The 26,627-nt window shown below is 31.3% G+C and overlaps 3 protein-coding genes and 1 non-coding gene across 7 annotated transcripts in view; 1 reads left to right on the forward strand and 3 right to left on the reverse strand.

Moving 5' to 3' along the window:
• Positions 1-1,941, reverse strand: part of Mmp2 (Matrix metalloproteinase 2) — a 109,243-nt gene extending 107,302 nt beyond the window's left edge. The window contains exon 1 of the mRNA XM_074237551.1: positions 1,060-1,941. The gene's annotated coding sequence lies outside the window, so the exon portion shown is untranslated. The remainder of the gene's footprint in view (positions 1-1,059) is intronic.
• A 12,397-nt stretch (positions 1,942-14,338) lies between these two features.
• On the forward strand, positions 14,339-23,949 carry LOC141524063 (beta-glucuronidase). 4 transcript variants are annotated; one of them, XM_074237710.1, is made up of 8 exons: positions 14,339-14,425; positions 19,989-20,166; positions 20,255-20,350; positions 20,437-20,613; positions 21,091-21,323; positions 21,414-22,419; positions 23,468-23,606; positions 23,678-23,949. In XM_074237710.1, coding segments are annotated over exons 1-8 (2,016 nt in total). In that variant the 5' UTR covers positions 14,339-14,423; the 3' UTR covers positions 23,863-23,949. The 4 variants fall into 4 exon arrangements, with proteins under 4 accessions (XP_074093811.1, XP_074093809.1, XP_074093810.1 ...); XM_074237708.1 differs by lacking the exon at positions 14,339-14,425 and adding an exon at positions 18,372-18,409; XM_074237709.1 differs by lacking the exon at positions 14,339-14,425 and adding an exon at positions 18,712-18,862.
• Positions 17,364-17,437, reverse strand: Trnai-aau (transfer RNA isoleucine (anticodon AAU)). The gene has a single exon. It is a non-coding gene; the product is annotated as a tRNA-Ile (tRNA).
• Positions 23,937-24,781, reverse strand: LOC141524064 (zinc finger HIT domain-containing protein 3). Its single transcript, XM_074237713.1, has 2 exons — positions 24,560-24,781; positions 23,937-24,330 (listed from the first exon to the last, which is right to left on the reverse strand). The coding sequence occupies exons 1-2, from the start codon at positions 24,625-24,627 to the stop codon at positions 24,006-24,008; spliced, it is 393 nt and encodes a 130-aa protein (XP_074093814.1). The 5' UTR covers positions 24,628-24,781; the 3' UTR covers positions 23,937-24,005.
• Between the last annotated feature and the right edge of the window lie 1,846 nt (positions 24,782-26,627).

Raw genomic sequence — 26,627 nt, forward strand, 5'->3', positions numbered from 1 at the left:
TAAGGTAAACACATCAGTACAAACAATAGATATAAATTTAGCCAATTGATGAATGAATTCATACAAATATATATATATATATATATATATATATATATACACACAATATATATACATACATTTCGTTCGACTTTTAAGTAAATAATAAATCGGTTCGCACGATCAACCAAAAAAACAATAGTAAATAAGAAAATTCTCTGTGCATTAACAAGAAAGTCCCAATACAGACGTTAGTTCATGCTTGCAGCTGCAGCGAATACTCTGACGTAAACATTCAAGTTACAGGAGCAATGCTCACTAAGTAAAGCAATGTATAAAATGTACTAATAAGAATAAACTCTTTTCATTCACCAGTATACTACGATACCTTTGTATTAATGTTTCATAATTTACAGTAACTCTCCAGGCTATTACTAATGACTCAAATATAATGTTAAGTTTTTATCAACAATTTAGCCGATTAATACTGAAAATTATATTAATTAATAAGTCTTTTAAATCTGATTAGCAAATGATGTTTGAAAATCAATTAGATTATTCAATAATTGAATAACCATAAATTAAAGTATTTTAAAACCTGACTTCCACTAAAATTCGTTTATTAAATTATAGCATTTTAACACTAATAAGGTATCAACTAGTAAATTGCAATGCAATTGTAACAAAAAATCCAAATAAAACGAGAGCGCCAAGCGTCTGGATATCCATAACTACAAGTGCACATGTGCACAATTCACACTTTGCATAAATATATACTCCAATTTAAATCGAAGAAGACTTTAAACTTTTCACTTTTGTACTTTGCTCGTGCATTGGCTCTGTCTCTTTTGAAATTGCATTTCACTCTCTACTTTTTTATCTCCAATTCCTCATTTTTTTCATCACTCTCATTCAACAAATTTAACTCAACTATGAATGTTAATAATTACTTTTCCGTGAAATGTGAACTAAAATAATTATCAAAATTTTGATTATAATATAAAAAATAATAAAAATAAAATCACTATTAGTCATTCCTTGATAAACACAAAGTATAAGTAATATACTTTGAAAACAAACCATTGATGTGAATCCATGTGTAGACCACTAGTCAGCTGAAGATACTGTGATAACAGCTGTCAAGAACGTGTGCAGGGATGCTGGAGAGTCTTAAAAGTCTAATAGATGTCGTTTTAAGAGTTTGATAGATGTTTCTGATAATGATGATAATGATGATTTGTTAACATTGGAAGATATGAAGATATGGAAGATATTTATATGAATATAGATACAGATGTAAAATTTAAAGACGTATAAATGTATAAGGAAGAATATAAATAAAGAAGATACAACATACAATATATAAATATAATTTAAAACGCAACGCGAAACCCGTGCGTACAGTGCGCCGCGTGCCGCGCGACTGTCGTGCTCACTTCACTTGGATCAGAACATTCCCTTTTTTCTCTTCTCTCTTTCTCTTACACTTGATCCCTATCATGATCTCACTCCAACCGTCTGAGTCAGTCCTTCCTTTTTCTATCTATATTCATCCAGATGAAGTGGAATTGAAAGACATATTTAAAGATACATTTTGTTTTCTCTTTTACTCTGCATTAAGGCTAGACCGTAATAAATTTATTTTTTGAAATTTTATTTTTTTTTATTACTTTTTGGAAAAATTTTCAAATGAACTATTATAAAGCTTCTACAATAGCTAGTCTTATGTTATTTTTCGGGAACTTCATTTTATTTTATACAAAATTTATGTAAGACGTAATTAAAAAAAAAATGTCTGAAAATCCATTTTTTACGGCCTACCCTTAATTTTCTCTCTTTTTCCACTTAAATATATATATATACATATAAATATATAAATACATACAAGCATGCTTACAACACATCGTCGAGAAAACAACACTCCACTACTATAACTTCCATATAATACTCCCTCTTTACTAACTTTACTTGTGTTGTGTGTCACGGCCCTTTTTAAGAGCCACACAACCAGCACAACTTCTCTCTCCGTCTCTCAAGTGTTTTCAAGACCAGTAGTACTCAGCTTGTCTTTTTTTTTTTTACCGGATGGCACGACTCACTCGATCTCTCACTTATGTACGGATCCACCCACACGAAGAATATTGAACACAAATGTAACAAAGCCCTCTATGAATTATGAGTTAAGTTTTGTTCGTTTCTTTTTGTATGTATTTTGATAACGAAAGAATAGATACAAAAATGAATCAAATTGTTTGAAAAATTGATGTAAAAAAAAATCATACGCTATAAAAAATACATTTTTTTAATTTTATTAAAGGTCTTACAATCACAAAGTCCAAAAATTAAAATAAAGTAGTGAAATGTGCCAATGAACTCCTGTGTTTCAAATTTAAAACTGACCTAAATGAACCCTAAATTTAACCTTTATAAATTACTTGAACCGAATAATTATATATGTATACTTCAGTCAAATACTAGGGGGAAATACTCAACATTATATTTTACTTCGGTCTAATAGGAATTACTTGTAATGAAAAATCTACAAAAAGATAGAGGGAAATAAGTCTTATGGATCTACCCTGAGAAAACTTAACCGCGGTGATAAATTTTTTTCAAGAATATTTGTTTTTGTTTCCAGCGGTATGCGTACTAAAGTTCAGTTTAAGAAGAGAAAATTTGTTATAGTTGTAAGCTATTCACTCCATGCAGGAAAATACTATCATTTCATTAACAATGTGTAACCTATTTATGCATACTGATTGCACCACTAAAAAAGGCGATTAGCATTTTTAGACGCTGTGCGTATGCATAGTACAAACTTATTTTCGAAGTGAACTAAAAAGTAAAATGTAGTAATAATTCATTTGTCTAGAAAGACGATGTGGACAAGTACAATTGTTTAAGATTATAAAAATTTGAAGTGAAATGTAAATATTTTTTTCTAGCCAGAAATGAAAATTTTTAAATATTCAAAAAATTGAAATGCGTTCGCATATCATGTAGCTCCCACAGAATCTATTGCAACTCCTATTTTTTCCGTGCAGGAAAATTTATATAATATACGTTTATAGAATAGTACATTACACACCTAGGGAAGTAAAATGAGGCCGAGGATGACAACATGTGATTTAAGGCTTTCTTATTTACTTCCCGTGGAGTATATACTATTTTTTTGCTCGACAAAGACAGGAAGCGGCAACTTCGTTTAGCACAGCGGGCCGAAAGTTGACGCTTTCTGCCCGTCGAGCAAAAAACTTTTTAACCAATGCATTTTTAAGTTTTTCTTAACTTTTTAAGAGATAATACGATATCATTTTTAAGGAATTTTGACTTGACAACCAAGGCAATAGACAGATTTCGACGAAATCTACCTACTAATGTATTATAACTTTCCAGATTGAATAATAAGACTTTAAACGTTGAAAAACATAAAGTTAATAAAAGAAAAAATTAATAAAACGGTTGAGCCTACAGGCTATCCCTCCAACTTCTTGCTAAGTCCATACCTAAGCGCTTAAAATTGCGCTTATGGCGTTTTAGATCTCTTCGAGCTCAAAAATATAATTTATGTGTTATTTTGAGCTCTCCAAGCTTAGTTAGCTGTTCTATGCTTTTGAGCTCTTCAAATGGAGCTCGGCCATCGACGTGGTTTTATTATGTTAAAAGCTGATTAGTTTTTAGAATTGATCGGTAAAGCCGTTTAAAAGTTGTCCCAAAAAAAACCACATTTAGAAACATTTTTTTCGTAGTTTTCTTGAGATTTCTCAAAATCGGTTCAAATTATATCAAAAATCTAAGTTTTGTCAAGCACTTTCAAATGGCGCCAATCGTGATCAAATCGGTCAAGCCGTTCAAAAGTTATGAGGCCTACATACATCCACATCCATATCCACACATATATATATATACACACACACACACACACACGCGCGCGCGCGCGGACAAAGATTTTCAGGGTGGCTTATGTCATATTTCTAGCTGCGTAGCTTGTAAGGCATACCGCATCGCACTTGCCGAAGCTACGAGAGCTCAGAAATAATGCGCATACTACAAGGAAACCTGAATAGGTGTGCGTTAGTGCAAAACTTACTGCGCCAACGAGTCTTCTAAGAAAATATCGACGTTTACTTTATCTGCGAGCGACATCTCCAAGATAGAACATGGTTTGCAGACGAAACTGGCACGGCAGTGATTCGTATTGTAAACACAAAAAACGTTACTGCCAACAACAGCGGAAGTGGAGCAGGTTTTATCTGGATTCAAACCCCCACAACCTACTTCATAAGCGTTTATCTCTCTTAATGAAGGGATTAATGTTTTTCGTCAAAAACTGGCAAATCTAGAAAATGCTACTACTAAGTTAACGGCGAAGTCATCATAGCTGGTGATTTCAACGCCAAATCGGCCGAATGGGGAGCTTCTTCCTCCGACACCAGAGGTAACGAAGTCGCTGATGTTGCAACAAGACTCGACCTTATAGTGCTGAACACCTGGAGCACTACGACCTTTAAAAGACCAGGGTACCAAGAATCCATCCTCGAGATTTCGTTGACTATTCCAAGGATTGCTAACATGATCGAAGACTAGACTGTATCTGAAGAATACAGTGTCAGTCATTATCAATATGTGACATTCAACTTCCGGATACCTACAGTGAGACGGAAAAAGTAGTGCTAAATGCGATAAAGTAAATTGCTGCCTTATGTGACGCCTCTATACCACGGCTGATAAATCGAGGTTCACAGACTGGCGTACAGGTGGTCATTAGACATAGAAGAACTTCGCAAAAGATGCCATGAGCTATGTCGCCGCGCAACGAGAACCGCAAAATGCTTCCCAAACCAAAACTTATATTCAAACGAGTACAAGCAGGCCAAAAAGACGTTAAACCGAGTCATCAAAGCAAGTAAATCGATGTTGTGGAAAGAGATCTGTAACTATTTCGACAAGGACTGGGGTAAAGCCAACTAAATTGTCGCTAAACGACTTGGAAAGGCCTCATCAAAAGCGCTGAAGTCTCCTGCCTTAATTAACAGCATCGTAGCGGAGGTGTTCTCCAAACACCCACCGCGGGAGAAAAAACACTGTGTTAAAAACGACGAAGCAACACCCTTTACAACCAAAGAACTATAAGACGCGGCTAAGACCCTCAAGACAGGAAAAGCACCTGGCTCTGATGGCATCCCGACGTCAGTGGTCATGATTATAGCCCTGGAATACCCAGACGTACTTCTAAACGCCTACAATGCATACCGCGATCCAAAAAGTTATAGAGACAGTAACAAAATCATGGTCTGGTTACCTCAAGGCTCGCAAGGTGTGTCTCCTCCTTACATTAGATATCAAAAATGCTTTTAACTGCGCGAATTGAGGAGATATTTTAGATGGCCCGGATCACAAATTCGACGCCAGAAAATCCGGGAATCATCGATGACTACCTCGACGAAAGGACGCTGATCACAGAAACCACGGAAGGCCCACAGGAACATAATATGGTAGGCGTGCCGCAAGATTCAATTATGGGGATTAATCTATGGAACGTGGACCACGACGAGCATCTAGAAATTCCATTGCCGAAACAAGTAGAGCTCACGGGCTTTGTTGACAACGTCGCGGCTACGACAGTAGTAGATAGCGCCGAGGAGGCAAAACTATTGGTTCGGGAAACTATTGACGCTGTCAAAACCTGGCTCGAAAAACACCACCTGAAACTCTCCAAGCATAAAACAGAGATGGTCGTCCTGACTCGACAAAAATGGTTCTCAAAACCTTTTGCCGTGGACACGGGAGGAACAACATTGACGTCAAAAATGGCACTGCGTTATTTCGGAGTAGTGATAGACAAGAAGCTGTCTTTCCGAGAGCACCTCGAAAACGTATGCACGAAATCAAACAATACAGTATCCAGCCTGTCGAGAATCATGGCCAACACAATGGGACCACTAACCAAAAAGAGAAGAGTTCTTTTGGAAGCAGTCCATTCAGTATTGTTGTATGGAGCGGAGATATGGGCAGACATCCTGAAGCAAAAGACCACGCCTATCAACTTACAAGCGTTCGAGCGTTCTGATCCCAAACATCAACGTCTAACTTTCTCGAAAGTACGGGGACACGGACTTCTTCCTCACCTAGCTATTGACAGGACACGGACAGTTTAACACCTATCTCTTTAAGATGGAACTGCACTGCACGCCGACGTGCCCAAATTAAATCGATGACGCCGAACACACATTCTTCGAGTGTGTACGATGGAAGGACTATAGAAGCAGCACTGAAGAAATTATATAGGCACCACGTTCTCCCCCACGAGCTGGGTGACCTGCATGCTTGAACAAGAAGATAACTGGTCAGCTGTCAGAGCCTACGCACAGCGCCTATTAAACGCAAAAACCGCTGAAAAAGAGCCGTAATCAGGATCAGGCATCGTAAGACGAAACATGGACTGGATTGAAGTAATGCTAACGCGGTTCCGATCCAGTCTTTCTCGCACGTATTTAAGAAACAAGGAGAGGGGGGTTTAGTGGGTGGAAATCTCACACTACGGATCAGATCAACTGTCAGTCTCTCCGACAGATTCCCCCCTCGTTAAAAATAAAACTCACATACACACGTACATACATACAGCTACACGAGTACCACCGTAAAAATAGTCAAGGAAGATTTCTAGAATCTCAAAAAGTCGAGACCTGGTGAAAATTCTTTCCTACCTAGAGAGTTAACTTAAATATTTGACAGTCCACATTGAATACCGATTGAATTTACTCTCCGAGTAGAATCTGTTTCCAACAGCGAATGCATTTCATTTGCTGTTGATATTTTGACTTGCTCAACTATTTGTGATTCAATGCGCATCAAAGTATTTTCATGATTAAAATATTGTTTTTAAAAGAATTTCTACAAAACATGCATTAATACTTTTTTATAGTTTTATTTTCAATTTTTTCCAATTCTGATGAGTAAATTTTTTAAAAAGAAATATTATATTAAATATAACAATGGTAGTAATAGTTATTCTTATAATTATGTTCCACAACTAAAACATTGATCATTTTGTATTTATGAATTAAGGTAAAAGACTTCATTAGTGGCACCTTGAACCCCGATTAGTGGCACTTTTTCTTTCAATGAAAAAATGTTCTACTTGGAGTAAAAGTTAAAAATTTTTTTGGATCTAAAGGTCTTAAAGATTAGAAATAATATATTCATAAAAGAAATTAATGATTTAATTAATTGAATAAGGATGAAAATCAAAGAAAGTGTTAGTAATGGGGTCTCCGCCACTAATGGGGTCTTTTACCCTATAACCAGTTAAAAAATAAATAAATTCCAAAAATTTTGATAAAAAGTAGAAAGAAATCGAATCATAGGAAAAACATTTCCAGACATTTTTATTTATTTTAAGAAGGGTTTACACTTTTTTCTCTCTCGCTCTCTATTAGTCAAACGGAAGTATCTCTGTTAGACTTGTACAGTGAATGGAATCTTAAAACGCATTTTACGCATAAATAAATGAAAATTTTCCAAAAAAAAGCGCTTCGCTCTTCGATAGATAATTTAATTATTTATCGAAGAGCGAAGCGTTTTTTTCCAAATTTTATCTTATACACGAGGAAAAAACATTTGAAAATTAACTATCAACCGCTTTTAATAAAAATTGTTGGACATAAATATATAAGCTGTACACGTGAATAAATTTTCTTTAAAATTTACTCTTAAATTAACGAGAAAAATTACCGAACTGTATTGCAATTGTGGGACGCTAAGGCGCTGTTTTACCATTTACTAGCAACAGACACACTTCTTACAGTTGGATGAGTAAAATTTACCGAAGTCTCGCGTTAAAAAAAAATTTGTTAATTAATTACCGCACACATGGAACATAATTATTATTGGACATATTGTTATCAATGGAAATCAATTACTTAAACACAATGTAACCATCGTGAATCGACTGCGGGTTCAAAGTGTAGCACACGTGGATCCAGCGTGGAATCGAAGTGGTTATTTATTGTGTTTTCATCGTGGATTTGGTGTGTAAACGCCGCGGGTGCAGCAATAAACTACTGTGGAAACATGGGGCAATAATGAAAAAAAAATTTACTTGAATCAAGTAAATAATTTTGAAGAACTTCATCTCTTTGATCTGAGTAGAAAAATTTTCAAAGTAAGAAATTTTTTTGGTTTTAGTAAATTTTACTTGATATAAGAATTTTTCGTCTTGATTCAAGACAATGAAACTCTTCAAAATTATTTTCTTGGTTCAAGAATTTTTATCTTGATTCAAGTTAAAATTTTTTTCAGTGCATAAATTACACAGTGTTTCCACAAACACCATTGACCCTGATTCCTCATTGGTTTAGGATTAGAACGCGTGCAGTTTGAATTCCTAATATAGTTTATATCGACGGCTTACTTCATGAATATTGTTTGCCGACTTTTGACCATAATTTGAGATAAATAGAGTACTACATTTAAAATCATTTAATAGTTTATAAATTGATGACAAGCTTATAATTTTTCAATCATATTTATCAGAACAAAAGTTATTAATAATAAAAAAACTTTGTGTCTCTAAATTTGTAAATATTTCTTGTAGCTAAACGACATATATGTTTTTGTTCTCCTAAAAAGTAACTGATTTTTCGGCTTTTTTGAAGTAAGCCGTCAATATGGGAAATAAATAGATCTTACACTAATAGCCTAATAAATTTCCAATTGATCAATGTATTTATATGAAGAAATTGTTTTTTTTATTATACAGCGATTTAATAGTAAGACAAAGATAAAAATACTGTTCTAGTTTTAAAATGTAACAATGAAAGATATACTTGTACTGAGCAGAGGTAATTGGCTAATTGGAAGGCGAATGACCCTACTCGTTTACAAACTAGGATACATTGAGAGATTGGGATCCCATTAATAACAATCAGCCACTTCCGGTATGTCGCGACATGTGCCTCTGAATCATTTTGATACTTCTTTGTGTTATTAATATAATTATTCATTCAATTTTATATTATTTTTTTACTTAATTCTTTGTTGCTATATAACATTTTATTTTATTTTTTTAAATTTTATTTTTTTTTCTGTAACAATAATGACTCAAGCTTTGAGCAAAACTTTGATAAGAGCATAAATGATGAACATATAATTTTTTTAAGATGAGTATTCCTCTTCATATAGTAATTCAGCTGTATACATTACAAAAACAAACCGAGAAAATTAATAGAGACATTAGATGTCGTAAGATGAGAGAGACAATACTGTTAGATAAAAAAAAGTAACAAAAGAATAGTTGTGTTAGAAGTAATTCATCCTCATTTATTTCTATGAATAGAATCTATATATATATATATATATATATATATATATATATATATATATATATATATATATATATATATATATATATATATATATATATATATATGTATATATTTACTCTAGACAGAAAAGAGCCAATGTCGCTCGACATCCGGATATCGAGACTTCCGACATGCAGCGCCCACTAGTTCTTTGGCAGGATGAATCCATCCTGGGTTATCTCGGTTGCGCTTATCGTTTGATAATAAGGAGGCAGCTGGTCATTGGCCTAGAATATATATCATACGCATACTTTTAATACAGTTTAATGACCACCAACGAAAAAAAAATATAAATTATTATTATACCGTATGGGTCGGCTTTGTATCGATTAGTGATCCTAATTATATTCTTGGAATATGTTTTTTTAACAACTGAGGGAGAAAATATTGCTTACGACCGAATGGTAACATTATTCATCTCGAGTTCGAAAATATTAAGCATTAGTCATTTGCTACGCAAAATTGCCTTGCCTTTGAAACACTGAAAAATTTAGTTCGTTCCAATTGACATCGTACTGTGAACTGAGGGGTCAAAAGACATTGTGATCATAGGAAAAATTAACTAGGTTGACGGTTTACAAGATCTACAGAAATACGAATACTGATTAAGTTATCAATGTCAAAAAATCGATAGACTTAATAGTGATAGTGCTGTCAAAAATCATACACAAAATTTTCGTATACTTGAAGTATATGGGACATTCCACGTCAAATCGATCACTTTGAAGCCGAACTCTTTCAATTTTACTAAAAATTGTTTTCTATTTTTTATACTGTAAAAAATTTTTTGAACTCGGTGTAGTTTAAATGAGTCGATGTAAAGTTTTCATATGAAAATTACACCAAATACCATGTCAAATTTAGGGAGTGTAAATTTAATATTTTTACACCGTCAACTGTGTAAACTTATAATTCACAATAATTTTACGTTCAGAAATTAAACAATGACATTTACTAACGAAAATCGTTCCCAGACGACCTAAATTATCAACCTGTTTTGAAGTGGATGACCTATTTTCATCATCAAAATGAACATTAAGTTCAACCTGATGCTCCTGAATTGTCGAATGTTCGAAATTACAAAGTTCAAATCAGTTCTATCATCGAATACAATTTTCTATACTCATTTTAAAACTATGAAACTAATTTATTCGAGCGTTACTGGAGTTATAATATTCACTAGTAGTTACCCCCTCCCCTTCGCTCCACTGGGTGCTCAATAGAATTGCATTTTTAGACCTAGACTTGAAATTTAATGAGATTATTGTATTGACTTAAACAGATTCCAAATTTCATCGAATTGGCATTTACCTTTTATTCATATGATTATTCTAGCTACACTGAAAAAAAGTTTAAGTCTTATCGCAATACGTTTTTAAGCATATAACTTATACAGATGGGGTATTTAACATGGGTATCAGCTGTACATTTGAACGTATTGCGATGGAACTTAAACTTTTTTTCAGTTTAATATTCACTGTAACTTATAATGTACAATCACTATGACATTCCCGTGGCTTTCTTATAAAAGTAAATAATTATTGACACGAAGAAAAAAATTTAAGATAAGCATTTGAAGTTTTAGTTAAAATTATTGCAGATCTCATAGGTGAAGTTAAAATCTGTCTAACGCGCTCTATCGCTCTACGTGATTTTCGGGCCGGTAGTACAGCAATTTCGATACTAACATAACAGTATCCAGTTTCGTGCTAGGGTTTGTGTATAAAAACACAACCTCAAAATAAAATTATTTTTACAAAAAATAATACAACAGCATAACAATAAGTAAAATATAACTAATAAAATATATATAATATATAAAATACACGTAAAATATAACAATACATATAAAATGAATACTTCAAGAATTTATCACTAAAATTTAATTTGAATAGAAGAAAGTAATCACAGCAAAAATGAATGACTCTTCGTCTGTATGTGGTTATATTATTTTATTATTTATATAATTTAAAAATTATGTTTTTAAAAAAGTTTCATTATAATACTATTGATAAAGAATTTGCAATATTGTGCCAAAGTTAGTAAAAATTTATATTATGAGTATTATAAATACATTAATAAAGCTTTGTTTGAACTATGCATTAAAAAAATTTTTTACTCTAAATTGTATTACCGTCCTTCGTAAAGTACAATTTTCATCATTTTTTGATGCGCGCCCCCTCCCCACCCCAACATTTGCAAAATACGCAGGTACTGTATTATAATTAATGACTATAACATAGTTTTTATAATAAAATTGAGACAAATGATAATAGTAATACTTTTTGTTATGAATTAACCTTATAATTAAACGTAATTTCGGCGGAGGATCACGTAATATACAATTAAAAGCCTTCGTCAGAAAATTTTCATTTTATTTTTAAAGTAACTTGGCTTCGCCTCGGCCAACAATTACATGTGATCTGAGACATTTCTTACTTTACTTCCCTCTGTGTATAATATACTAATTGAATATGTCCAGTGTATACACATTAATTTCGATTTATAAATTTGCAAATTATCAATAAGCGGTATATTTTATCATTCAATAAATAAAAGTATTTTGATTATCATTAAAAACCTACCATAGGTTGAATTTAATTAACTCTTCTAGGCATGAACAAGCCTGAGCATATTTAATGTTTCAAATATGAGCAGGCCTGATCAGACCTGATCGTATTTAATTCTTCAGGAATGAAAAGGCCTGATCAGGCCTGAGCGTATTTGACACTTCAGGCATGGACAGGCATGATTATGCCTAATTTCAAGCCTAATCATACATAAACAGGCATGGTCAGGCTTGATCCTGTTTTCCCGAAATATCAAAAAATTAGTTTTTGTTCTTGAAAAGAGCATTAATGTCCGAACAACCTTAATGAAACACTATTTTTAACTTCCCGCTAAGAAAATTGAAAATTTTCAAAAATCGGGAAGTTATTGGTTTCACCCCGTTTTATGAAAATCGAGTTCTCATCAGATCTTGACGTTTTGAGGTCCTAGAAAGCTTCCCTGACTATTCCTGCGATGATGTCCGTGTGTGTGTGTGTGTGTGTGTGTGTGTGTGTGTGTGTGTGTAACCCTTTTATAACTTTTGAACGGTTTGACTGATTTCATCGCGGTTGTTGCCATTCGAAAGGGCTTGACCAAACTTAGATTTTCTGAAAATTTGAACCGATTCGGACCAGTAGATTTTAAGAAATTGTAAAAAAACTACAAAAAAAAATTTTTTGAAACGTGGTTTTTTTGGAATAACTTTTAAACGGCTCCACCGATCAATTCCAAAAACTAATCAGCTCTTAACATCAAAAAACCACGTCGATCGCCACCAGCCCGGTCAAAATCAGTTGATTCGTTCGTGAGTTATCGTGAACGAAAGAAAACCGAAAAAAGTGTTTTTTCAGGGTTACTCCGAAATTTTCGGTTCGATCTATTAAAACCTGAAAATAACTTATGAGGATGATGAAACTGCGTCGAATGCCGCCAACCGCGTGGAAATCGGTTGATCCATTCAAAAGTTATCACGATTTGAAAATTCCAAAAATATTGATTAAATAAACTCCTATCAAACTTTTGAGCTCGGAGAGCTCAAAACTACACGAAAATTAGATTTTTGAGTTCAAAGAGCTCAAAAACATAATAAGTGCAATATCGAGCGCTTAATTACGAAAGTAGCGGGAAGTTGCAGGGATGGCCGTCAGGGTCAACCGTTTTCCTAATTTTTTTAATTTTCAAACCGCAATAACTCCTGAATGAATGAACCGATTTTTACGTGTTAGGCGGCATTCGACGCAGTTTTTAAGCCTCACAACGAATCTGAGTTTAAATTGATCAAACTAGCAATTCAAAGTTATTCCAAAAAACATACCTTTCAGTTTTCTTTCGACAATGATTACTCACGAACGAATGAACTGATTTTAACCGGGCTGATGGCGATCGACATGACATTCTGATGTTAAGAGTTGATTAGTTTTTGAAATCAATCGGTTGAGCCGTTTAAAAGTTATTCAAAAAAAACTACATTTAAAAAAAATTTTTAATTTCCCGCTAAGAAAATTGAAAATTTTCGAAAATCGGGAAGTTATTGGTTTTACCCCGTTATTCGAAAATCAAGTTTTCATCAGATCTCGACGTTTCGAGGTCCTAGAAAGCTTCGCTGACTATTCCCGCGGTCGCGCGCGCGCGCGCGTGTGTGTGTGTGTGTGTGTGTGTGTGTGTGTGTGGAAGGGATAATAGTTTTTGACTTCATTAAATAAAAATTAAAAAAACAAAAAAAGTTTTTTAAAGCTCTGAATTATTATAAGTAAATTTGTTGAATTACACAAATCATGAAACACGTAATACAGTAAACTTGGCGGTCCATTCGTATACAACATATGTACAAAATCTTCGAATAACGTATTATTTATTCTCAGCTCACAGAAGCCAGCAATCTCTGATACAATTTGGAATTAATAAAAACTATCTAGTGATGAGTAATAAAAAAAGTTAAAAAAATCAAAAGTCAATGACACGATAAATCCATTGAGATGACGTACAAAATCAAATAGGTCACTGACACAATTAACCAGCAACTCATCGCTGGTGGACCTTTTATGTTTACATTGGCAGTCATTCAACAATATACGAATGACCTGAAGATAAATATGAACAACTAAACACGAGAGACTATATTGTAGCACGAGTGTAAGAGTAGCGTGTAGAGACCGGCCTGAACAAGATAGAATAGGTAACTCGACAATCTAGTAGTCGTGCAACGTCCCTTGATGTGAGTACATCTCAGCCCAACTCGTTCTCATCATCATTATCATCATCATCATCATCATCATCCACAATACAATCATAGACTGTCTGAATTACTCAACCACTTCTTCAAACCGGTAGTAAGTTCACAAACCTCCCGCCACACTGTAAATTTATTTTAATCTAGTCAAACATCTTTTAGACATTATAAGGTTCATTTTTCTATATATTTATTTATTATTTTTAGTAATAATTCAACGAAGATGCGGATTTTTTAAAACTCTATCAGTCAGTTAGAATCATCAGTTACTGTTTCGTCAATTCGTCAAAACCTTGAGAATGTAAGTTGTTTATTATTATCATTATGTTTTAATCAAAAAACAGTTAAAAGTGGTATTGATACGGATATAACACGGGCGGTGTAAAAGTTCTACCAAATACAGTGTTAAGTTTAGAGAGTGTGAATTTAAAAAGTTTACACCAACAAGCATGAGAATATATTAGATACGATGATTTCCCGAGTGAAACGCCGTTCTAAATCATACCTACAATTTCTCAAAAAACGGCATCATAATTAATTTATTACGCAATAATTAATTAATAAATAACCTGACTAGAGATTTTGAAGTAAGACCTATTGTTCAACCGCCTTTTATTCAAATGCCTAATATTCAAACAAAAAAGTTTTTTCAAGTCAGGCCGAAATACCGCGAAATTATTGATATTTTTAGTCACATTGTTGATGCAGATTTTGAATTTCGTCCTCGGGTTGAAAAGAACCGGCACGCCTATCGAAATATCCTGAAAGAATTTTCAAAATCAAACTGCGCGATTCGAACATGTGATCTGAGGTTTTCTTTTTTACTTTCCAAGGGCTGTATACTATATTTCTCCTCGACAGAGGCGGAAAGCGGCATTTTCATTTAGCGCAGCGGGAAGAAAATTGACGCTTTCTATCCGGAGGGGAGAAAATATTTATTTCAATGTATATCACCAAACGGCGGTAGTGCAGCGGTGGTACAGCGGTTGATCGAAATTTATTATTTTTTCGTAAAAAATAATAATTTCATTTTTACTCGGGAAGTTAATAATTTTTAATTCATCGCAGCTGTGGTGCGGCGGTAGTGCGGCGAATAAATAAATTCTTTACATGTCGCGGCGGTGATGCAGCACTAGTAAAATAATCAAAATTCTCACGGCTGTAGTGCAGCGGTGGTCTGTTTTTACTCGGGTTGACATTAATGTATCATATAAATATCATGCGATCATATTTTTTTTTTTTTTTTTAATTGAATGCATGAACAATAATTATTAGTACTTAAGTAAACATAAATTCATTGAAATTAATTATAAAAATACATTTTTATAAATCAACTATGTCAATTTTCAATGGCCCAAGAAAATATTTATGAAGGCAATAACTATCTCGGTAAAGATCAAAGACAAAATTGAATAAAAAAAAAGAAGGCAATTTAGCCCTACCAAGTTTTAAAAAAAAATCTCATACTTTCTATAGTAACGAGAAAAGAATTTGAAAAGCGGTTGATCTTTCAGGCCAACCCCGGAATTTTCTACAATGTTCGAATCAAAAATGCTTGAAAGTTACCAATCATTTGATTTTTTAAAATATGTCTAATTGGAAAAAAACGGTGACTTTTAATTCAAAATTTTTTGAAATCCTAAGTAGCTTTGGAGTTAGTAATTGCATGCCTTAAGCGTGAGCATAAGTATGCTCTACTCTCGCCTAAAAATCACGATCCCGTGTTTCGTCATAATAATTTGTATTTGACATAATATGCATATAAATGCTACAAAAAGTACACTGTCAGATGAAAAAAATAATTACTGATCGTTTCAAAATTTATTTTAATAACTATTTTTACATAATTACATAAAAAAGTGGTTTTTAAGCGCTCTTAGTGTACATTTTTACAACTTATTATCGGGGTTAACACCATAACTTTAATAAAAATCCATTTTTACACTCTTTTGTTTTTTTAATCAATTCATTATTCATTTGCGAACATACGGAATACAAAACTGTAGCTTGAAACTGTTTCGTATAAATACAATAAATTTTTTTTGGTTGGTTTCGAGAGAAATTTTATTGTCTTTTAGCAGCCATATTTTATTTTTTTTTCTAAATATAGCTTGAAGGCAGCTTAAACTATATCCATACTATAGCTAATACTGAATGTCGGTAATGTAGCCGCGAATTTTTTTTTCTCCGATTCACGCAAATAACTTGAATTGAATTATATTTTTACTTTCAATCAATTTTTTTTTCCTTTTGTGATTAATATTTTATCTACTTTGAGAAATTTACAAATAATAAGAGCGCTTATGGCATGCTAATGTAAATTTTCCAAACATTTTTTTTTAAACTTCGTAGCTTAAGAAAATTCTTGCTTTGGGTTAAATCATTTTTATTGTCATAAGCATTTTCTTGAAGTACGGATAATATTCCAACTAAAAATTCCATATTTCTTTGTATAATTCGTTCTCATCATTTTTAGTTTTTCAAACTAAGTGCATTATATAGATAGAAAAATTTACTGGAATCACGAAAATTTTTAGGGGATACTAAAGTTGTTCTGGAACAAAGCGATATTTTGAAATAAGAGAATTCATTCTGCGATAGAGAATTTCTTTTTTCTTATTTAAAATAAATAGTTCACGTTCGTTAAAATGAGTATCGATAAATATTTTTCTAATTGTAAATGGTTTAGTTGCTTTACTAAACATTCTGAAAACAATCACGATATTTTTTCCATTGTTAAGGCTTGCTTTTAACATATTCAATAGAACTTTCATTAATTTTTTTGAGTCAATTTCTAAGAAAGCTACAGCTCATTGAAAAATTAAAAAGAAATTTTTTTGAGAAATTGATAACTTTTTTTGAGTTGGTAAAAAAATTACAAATTTTCCGGAAAATGTTTTCAATAGTTACAAAAATAAAATGAAATTTCACCCAAATCGAAAAGATTTGTATTTAAAAGTGGTCGATTTGCCCTGGAATGACATATATACATGATAAGAATTCATAGACAATCAATTTCGAATAGTTTCGAAGCTATTCGGAGAATCCAAACTGCAGCCTATGCGAAGGCAAACACACGGCTCAACGTGCACCTAGAAATAGTTAAAATATCTTCCTAAGACCTCAAAACTTGGATATTTGATGATGAAAACTCAACTTTCGGGAATCGGACTAAAACCAATAACTTCTAATACTTGAAACTTTTAAATTATCAAAGGGAAAAATTAAAAAAAAAAAACTGGCTCCAGGGGGGATCGAACCCTCGACCTTCGCGTTATTAGCACGACGCTCTAACCAGCTGAGCTATGGAGCCTCTGTATGGGCCACGTTTGTCTAGTGATGTATTTAAAGTAAGCACGCAACTCTTCCGTTAACTACAATAAATAAAGTTTACTCTAGACATTTTTTGTTTCTAATGTTCGAATGTTGATTACAATTCCAATAAATAAAATTTTTAATTGTAAAACATCAATTTTAAAGTAAAAAATACAAAAAATACTCGAAAACAATCTCACTTGTTGGCTTATCAATGTTTGAAAACTGAAAATTGTTTTTTTTTTTAAGAGAGAAATTCACAACGTAAAAAAAATTGACTGCGAACTTGAAACGGTTCACGGCAATACATTAAAATTGAAGTGCACTTTCAAACCTTGGATATACGCGCACGTTATCGTTCTAAAACAACAAAATTATCTGGCCCACATCCAAGAACAATATCTCTAATGGGTTCTGTAACCCGCAAAAACCCTCTCGCTGTTTCATTCTTTCATTTTCATAGTTACTACACTACAATAACAATATAGTATAAATTTGTACTATATATACATAAAATGATATATCTAAACATCATAAATAGTGTTTTATACCTATGACTTTTTATAGAAGAAAAGTCATTCACCACGGAAGAATTGTTTACAAAGTTTTTGTTCTATTTTCTTTTTCTACCCATTAATTATTAAATTAATATTGCAGAAATTAAAAAATACCTAAAAAATTATTTGTAAAATAACAAACATAACTGTCTTTCAACAAAACATTGTTTATCACATCATTCAACTTTATCTGCAATAAAAAAGTTGTTTTAAAACACCTTTGTATTTTTTATTCAGAACACGGAGTTGTGACAAAATTATAACAAATTTATAATCTCTAGCTTGTATTCGTCTTTTTGTCTTATCTAATCTTTGTGAAATGCGGACGGCATGAGTAACACGTTTATGATGATGACTATAAATTATCTGCATCTGGTATAGATATTTTTTATGTTTCTAAAAGACTTTATTCTGTGAGTTTTATTCAGTTTTTTTAATGGTTAACTAAAGTTCCTAAATAAGTTTGTTGTTTTGTTATGAGTATTTAGTATTTCGAAACTAATTAAATAGTTTTTACTGCTATTTTAAATGATTGATAATGTGAATGATGAATTGATTCTTTAAAATTACAAAAATCAAAAGTATGAAAAGATATTCAAGTATATTGCACGAATTAATTTATAAGAAATAAAAAAAAAAATATCTTTCAACTTAGTCAAAACTTTACATTAGCTAAATATCTTCATAAAATTTTATGAATAATTATTTTTATTGACAAAAAATTTACCACAAAAGAACGAAGCGAGTTAAGAAATTTTATGCAAAATTTCATAATGTTATAATTAAACCAATTTATAATTAACATAAACATACATTTTATTTTAAGTAATCGTTTCAACAAGAGAAATGTCTAATAATCTTGTGCTGTGAGTTCAAAAAATAAAAATACTTTGTACTGTCTATTCTATGAGCCTCTTATTCATAAAAACAATTACATCAGAAATATAAGTTGGTGATGGTTTTGTGTCGTATTTTTTTATTTTGTTTTTTTTTTCTACATGAATGGATTTGAATTTTTTTTTTAATTTTTTTACCTAAAACCAAAAAACCGTAGAACTTGTTTTGTGTCAATAATTATCTAAGACATTTAATATTGCAAATTTTTTTTTCTATTCATTTTGAAGAGTAAGGAGATATAAATTTTTAAGCTTTGAATTTTTTTAAATACTTTTTTATTCTGCTGATTAAATTCAATAATAAAAGTTTAAATTCTTTTCAATATTTTTCAATTCTACTTTTAGAATTGAGAAGAATTCAAATTCTCAAAGGTTACCTTTTTTCGAATACTTTAATCCAGTTTCGAAAATTAGAATAAATTCAAATTGTTGAAATTTCAATCTTCATCAATTCTATTTAATTTTATTTTAAATATTCATAGGTATTTAAATAATTTCAATTCTTTTCAGTCAATTTTTTTATTCAAAGTATCCGATTTTTTGGTTTTACAATTAAAAAAAGTCTGATAATTAAATCAAAAAATGGTATAATCTTGGATTTTATTTTCGTTATTTCAAATGAAATTTTTCTAAAAGTGAAATTAAGTTGATCGAAGAAAATTTTTTAAACTACGATTCAGGTAAAATAAACTTTTTTTAAAGCAGTTACAAACGCTAAAAGAATTTTTTTTATTAAAAATAATACGAGAAAATTATGGTAAAATTAATTTTCAATTATTTCAAGAAAAGTTCGGAAAAAAAAAATTTTCTCACTGATGTTAAATCTATTTTTGACTATCTTAAAATGAATTTTAAGACAACAATTATTGTCCCAATTTCAGTTTTTGCTCTTATCGGATTTTACCTCTCTATTATGGATTGCCACTTTCTACTAATATTTTGATTTTACTTGTTTTATAATCTTATCAAATTTACTAAAATGAAGTATATATATGCGATTTACCATTTCACTTTTCAAAAGTCAAACATGACAAATAAATGTTACTTGTATTAATCAGTCATAACAATGTCATAAACTAATAAACAATTTAACCAGGACGATAGTAACAATGCAGTTATTATCGGCGTTCGTAACGGCATTAATCATATATCAAACACTCGCTGATATTGAAATAGCCAACATCGAAGGTGTATTCGAGATGGAACCACCAACAGTTGAAGTACCTGAAGTATTACCAGGGCTTTTATATCCACGTGAAAGTGAATCTCGAGAAGTATTGAAACTTGCTAATATCCATGAAAGATTCAATTAAATTAATAATTATTTATTTTAAACATTATTATTATTATTATTTTATTAAGGTGAGATCACTCGACGGACTATGGGACTTTGGAGTGTTATCTAATGAAAAGCTAGTAAAACGTAAGGATGACTGGTTCAGAGGAGACTTATCTCAAGTAAAATAGAATTAATAGATTATAAATATAATATGTTAGTAATAAGAATAATAACTAAGAATGATGATGAATTAAATGTTCGATAGAAAATGGAAACCATGCAAATGCCCGTACCATCATCCTACAACGACATAACAACATCCCAAAAATTACGAGATCATGTTGGTGCAGTCTGGTATCAAAGAACGTTTTTCGTCCCACTCTCATGGAGAAACCAACGAGTTTTTATTAGATTTGGCTCCGTTAATTATCTCGCTCAAATGGTAATTATATTATTATTTATTGATGCTTTTCCTTTAAAGTTAGTTTTCTCGATTAATTCATTATTGTAACGATTCGTTACGGTGCGAAGTTTTATACTTTCAAAATGATCAGAATTTGAATCTTTTTCTCCTTAATACTTTTTATTGTTGTTGTTGTATCTTCGTTTATGTTAAAAAAATTACATATTTATTGAAAGTTTTAAGTTAATATTTTAATTTCCTGAATTTAAATCACTCGAAAACTTCTAAAAATTATAACTTGAAAAATTTTTAAAGTTGTGAGCAAAATATCGAGAAAAAAAAATTGAACTTTGAAAGATTTTAAAAATCTAAAGCAACTTCTTAAAACTTTTTGAAATGAACTGAGTTTAGGGAAAGACTCTTAAATTAAGATAAACTAAGATATTTTCAAGAAAATTTGAGTTTTTCACGTTACTTTGCTTTTTATGATAAATCCATGTTAAAATAAATTTCTAGTGGCTGAACGATGAACTGGTAACGAACCATGAAATGGGACACCTACCATTTGAAGCTGAAATATCATCTTATCTAATTTTTGGTGGTAAAAATCGAATTACTGTTGCTGTTGATAATACACTTCTGCAGACGAGTGTACCGCAAGGTAAGCTTACTGAGACTCATATTGATAATGGAACTGCTTGGATACAATCATATTCTTTTGACTTTTTTAACTATGCTGGAATCCACAGGTAATTTGAAAAATAAATTTATGATAATTCATTAATCATTAAATAAAGTAGTTTAATTACTTATAAACACTAAATTAATTTTAAAAACAGACCAGTTTTACTTTATACTACACCTCAAGTGTACATTGAAGATATTACCATCAACACAGATACTTCTGGAGATACAGGAATAATATATTATATTATTCAAGCTAGAGGTGCCACGGAACAAAAACTATTAAAGTGTACTGTATCAATACGTGAACAAGACGGAACATTAATGAATGAACGAATAATAGAGGGTTTTTCAGGAACGATTAAAATTAAAAATGCAAAACTGTGGTGGCCTCGAGGCATGAGTTCACTCACTGGTTATATGTATACTCTTGAAGTAACAGTATCTGTTGAAAATTCAACAGCATCTGATATCTATAGACTTCCAGTAGGAATAAGAACTTTGAAGTGGACTAATGAAAGTTTATTGCTGAATGATAAGCCAGTTTATTTGAGAGGATTTGGTCGCCACGAAGACTCTGTATTACGAGGTCGCGGATTAGATCTTGTTACCATGACTAGAGATTATGAACTCCTAAAGTGGGTAGGAGCTAATGCCTATAGAACAAGCCACTATCCTTACAGCGATGAAGTTATGGACATGGCAGATAGACAAGGGTTTCTTATTATTGACGAATGCCCGTCGGTAGACACGGAAAATTTTTCACCCGCTTTGTTAACGTTACATAAAACCTCTATCGCCGAGCTTATTCGTAGAGATAAGAATAGGCCTTCTGTAATTGCTTGGTCTGTTGCCAATGAACCAAGAACCCAGCTTCCAGATGCTGATGAGTATTTCAGAGAAATAGTAAGACATACCAAAGCTATAGATCCAACCCGACCAATTACAGCGGCTTTAGCACGTGGGGTGGGTGAGGATAAAGTGGGACAATATTTAGATATTATTAGTTTTAATCGATATAACTCTTGGTATCATAACACTGGAAAATTGGACATGATTACTGACAATGTTATTAATGAAGCTGAAGCGTGGAATAAAAAATACAATAAACCTGTGCTTATGTCTGAGTATGGTGCTGATACTATGCCAGGCCTACATGAAGTAAGAAAATTTTTTTTTTATTTATAATCATCTCTTTATGAATAAATTTTATTTTCAAAATAACGAATAAAAATTATAGTAGTGCTAAATTAATATCATTTTTGAAAAAACAGTAATAGAGTTTGTGAAGAAACTAAATTTAATTTTTAATTAATTTACTCGATGCAATATCTCCATATTTTTGAGTAAAATTTGCCCTCAGGCCTTTCATCAATGTAATTATTAAGTGAGCGAAGTAAGTCAATATATTAATGAAAAATTCTTATTTCAAAATACAATCTACAAAAAATTAAATTCATAGATATGAATTTGAAAATAATTATTCATATTCATATATGATTCATGATTCCTGAAAAATAATAATCTATATAAATAAATAATAACTTTCACTTCTGATAGCTTCACGAGCCATCACTAAGTTGTACTTTTAGATAATAATTAATATTTGTTATGAAATTAACCTGACTCAAATTCAAAATATTTTTGACAATTATCTCTATTTATCCCATTAGTTAGTTTTGTTTTTTACTTCCAAAAAATCTTAATGATCTACGCTGGTCAATTAATAAATATCAATAGTTATTATTTTACATAACGTTTTGCAAATTTTATTTTTGTTTCGTCATATGATCATAATTACAATTGGACTTTGAGGATCTTATTGAGTACCTTGTAATATTGTTTTTCATAGTTGTTTAGAATTCTTATACTTATCAAACACTTTTCAATATACAAATAACAAAATAATATAATTAGAAATACAAAGCTGAAGTTACACTTAAAGATGATTTTTTATTGATAGATAAGGGAATCAATTAAAAAAGAAAAATGAGATAATTTAGAAAAATAATTAATAATTAAATAAATTGCCAACATTTAATGAAACAATGAATAATATAATTGTATCATTAAGTGATTGAAACTTATTCAAAAATTCGAGTATACTGAAAAGAAATGATAGATTTATCACTCTCCAGCCGGTCATTAAATTATTTAAGATTCCACTGATTTAAATCTAAGTGACTTGTTTTCATTTACTAATTTGCAGTTTCCTGAATACGTTTGGAGTGAAGAATATCAAACTGCACTTCTCTCTCGACACTTTTTAGCATTTGACTATTTACGACAACAGAACTGGTTCATTGGCGAATTCATCTGGAACTTTGCCGACTTCCGAACAGCTCAAAGTTCGTACACATTGTTACTATACTTGAAAAAAATTATTCGTAAAACATTAAATAACATTAAATTTTTGCAGCGTATACAAGAGTGGGTGGTAATAAAAAAGGAATATTTACAAGAAATAGAGAACCAAAAATGGCAGCGTATCACGTTAGAAAACGATACCATGCTCTGGGCCTAGAAGTTGACGGCGAAATTCCACCAGCAGATTTAGAATATTATGTTGCTAATAATCCTGTTCATTATCCGGAACCCAATTGACTATTATATTCTTAAAATTACTAATTGTTTTTATATAGAAAATAATATACAAATACGTAATAAATTTATCAAAATTAATAAATAGAATTTAAGAAAACCATTATTTACATAAAAGTTACCAAAAAAAGAGATAATAAATACATCTACGTATTTTTTATATCAGTTATTTCGACGACTCTCAAACAAGCGTCTGCGAGTTCAACAAAAATGGGCTCAGTCATAGCTAAAGCAATTGCTTTTGTTGGATTTGGATCGTTTAATATAGCTTGAACAATATCACAAACATGGGAATTCTCCAAACATTTTTTTACTTCTTCACTGTGACCAAGCAATTCTAGTTTTTCCCGCGGCACTGTGTCTTCGGTGGGAAAATTATATTTAACCGATTCATGAGGCTCTGCTGATACTTGGACCGGTGGAACTTGGCAGCCAGCTTCCTTGTGAGACTTACAACAAATTACTGAACAACTAAAATAAATTTAAAAAATTTAATATACATGTTAATAAAAACGAGAGTGATATTAGCAGATAATTAAAATTGAATGATGGTAAAAAAAATCCTAAAAATTGCAATTTTTTTCTCATTTTTTTTTATAATTTTAGCATTAAATAAAGCTTTTAAAAAATTAAACTGTCAGACATCTGCTACACTCACACTCATGAATAAAAAATCTTTGTTAAAAATAAACAAACTTACTAAAATTGAACACAGGTTGGACATTTATAAATTGAGTTATTTTCTTGGCAAACACAGCAATCCTTCATATTTGATATGTATTTAGTCCTGCTAAAATTAAAAAAGTGCTTTTATAATGATTTATAGATTATTATTTTATTGTAACGTAAAAAAATAAACTCGTCAATGATTAATTTTCATTTATAGGTTAACGGGAGTGCTATCGAAAACTCAAGAAATAATAGAAAATGTACAGTTGCGCTAAGACGGTTTGCTTCGAAACTAGTTTTACTCTGATGGTAATTTTTCAAAAATATTGAGGAGGACTGAATATTTAAATTTCAAACTTTGTGCACAAAACTTATACAGTGACAGCTCTTAAAAATTACCGTAGTTCCGTCTCAATTTCTCATATAACGCTAACAAGAGCAAGAAAGACAACCTGGGTAACTTTAAAAGTATGAAAATGTTTTATTTGAAACAAATTTTTCATATTTACAATAGAATTTTATTTTCTGTACTGATCTTTAATTTCTGATTCGAATTCAGAGTGAAATATCAAAGCGATTTCTTACAACAGTACAATAAAGTTACGAAACATAAATCATAAAAAAATAGTGAACTGTAATTTTTATAGAGAATTTACGCATGTGTTATTATTTTTGTATAAAAATGTAAAGAATGCTCTGAAATACTTACTTATAGCACTGAAGGTGCGTCATTAACTGTTAAAGGTAAAAGTCTGGTAAAAGAATGCCGGTGTCATTTTAAAATTCCATACGGGCGCTTATAAGTTCGACGCGTTCCAATAAGATCGCCCGTATCCGGCCACACTAGTGAAATCGATACAAAGCAACTTGAACGAGAGTCGCATATATGTGTCTCATCTTTAAAACTATGTATATAGTATGTATATGATTTACATAAATCCTAAATTCAACATTCCAACACCGTTATATTATATTTTTGCACAATTTCAAATCTCGCTCTTAAATACTTATTTTACAAATTTGATCTATGTCAATTAATACTGTTTTTTTTAATTAATTACTCTGATGTATTTATCTTTTTTTGAGTAATTTAAGATATTTTGTTAGGCATAGATCAATTTATTAGATTTAGTTCTATAATTTATTTGAAAAATACATTCAAATTTATAAATTTTTTTTGTATGACAGTACTTTGAATACCTTTTTCGCAAGTAAATAAACTGAAAAAAATATTAGGAAAACAGTTGGCCCTGAAGGCCATTTCTGCAACTTCTCGCTAATTCCATAGCTAGGCGCTTAAAATTGCACTTATGACGTTTCTAAGATCTTCGAGCTCAGAAATACAATTTATGTGTTATTTTAAGCTCTCCAAGCTCAAAAAGATAGCGTTTCTATTAGGGTATGTCAAAATGTAACTTCACTGATGAACCTCTTAAAATTGGAATTTTGAGTTACGCTTTTGACAGGAGTTGGATTGGTCATTTCCTGACATATTTTGAGCGTCAAAGGATTTATTTGATTTTCAGAGAATTTTTTAACAGGAGCTTTGTTTGGGCATTTCCGCTGAAATTTCAAAATTTAGCCGGAAGTATCCAAACAAAGCTCCTGTAAAAAATTCTCTGAAAATCAAATAACTCCTTTGGCGCTCAAAATATGTCAGGAAATGACCAATCCAACTCCTGTCAAAAGTGTAACTCAAAATTCCAATTTTAAGAGGTTCATCAGTAAAGTTACATTTTGACATCCTATTTTCTATGCTTTTGAGCTATTCGAGCTGAAAAGTTTGATATAACACTATTTTTTGAATTTTTAAACCACAATAACTTTTAAATGAATCAACCGATTTTCACGTGTTTTGCTACATTTGACTTAATGTTTTAAGCTTCAAAAAGAGTCTTTAAGTTTAAATTGATCGAACTAGGAATTTCGAAGTAATTCCAAAAAATCTCTTTCTTCGATTTTCTTTCGTTTATATCTCTTGAACGAATCAACCGATTTTAACCGGATTAGCGACGATCGACGTGGTTTCTCAAAGTTAAGGGTTGATTAGTTTTTGGAGTTGATCGATAAAGTCGTTTAAAAGTTATTCCAAAAAAACC

The sequence above is a fragment of the Cotesia typhae genome, unplaced genomic scaffold (assembly GCF_013202065.1).
Source record: "Cotesia typhae breed Kobodo isofemale line unplaced genomic scaffold, CoteBio_Ctyphae contig_22, whole genome shotgun sequence".
Taxonomy (NCBI): domain Eukaryota; kingdom Metazoa; phylum Arthropoda; class Insecta; order Hymenoptera; family Braconidae; genus Cotesia; species Cotesia typhae.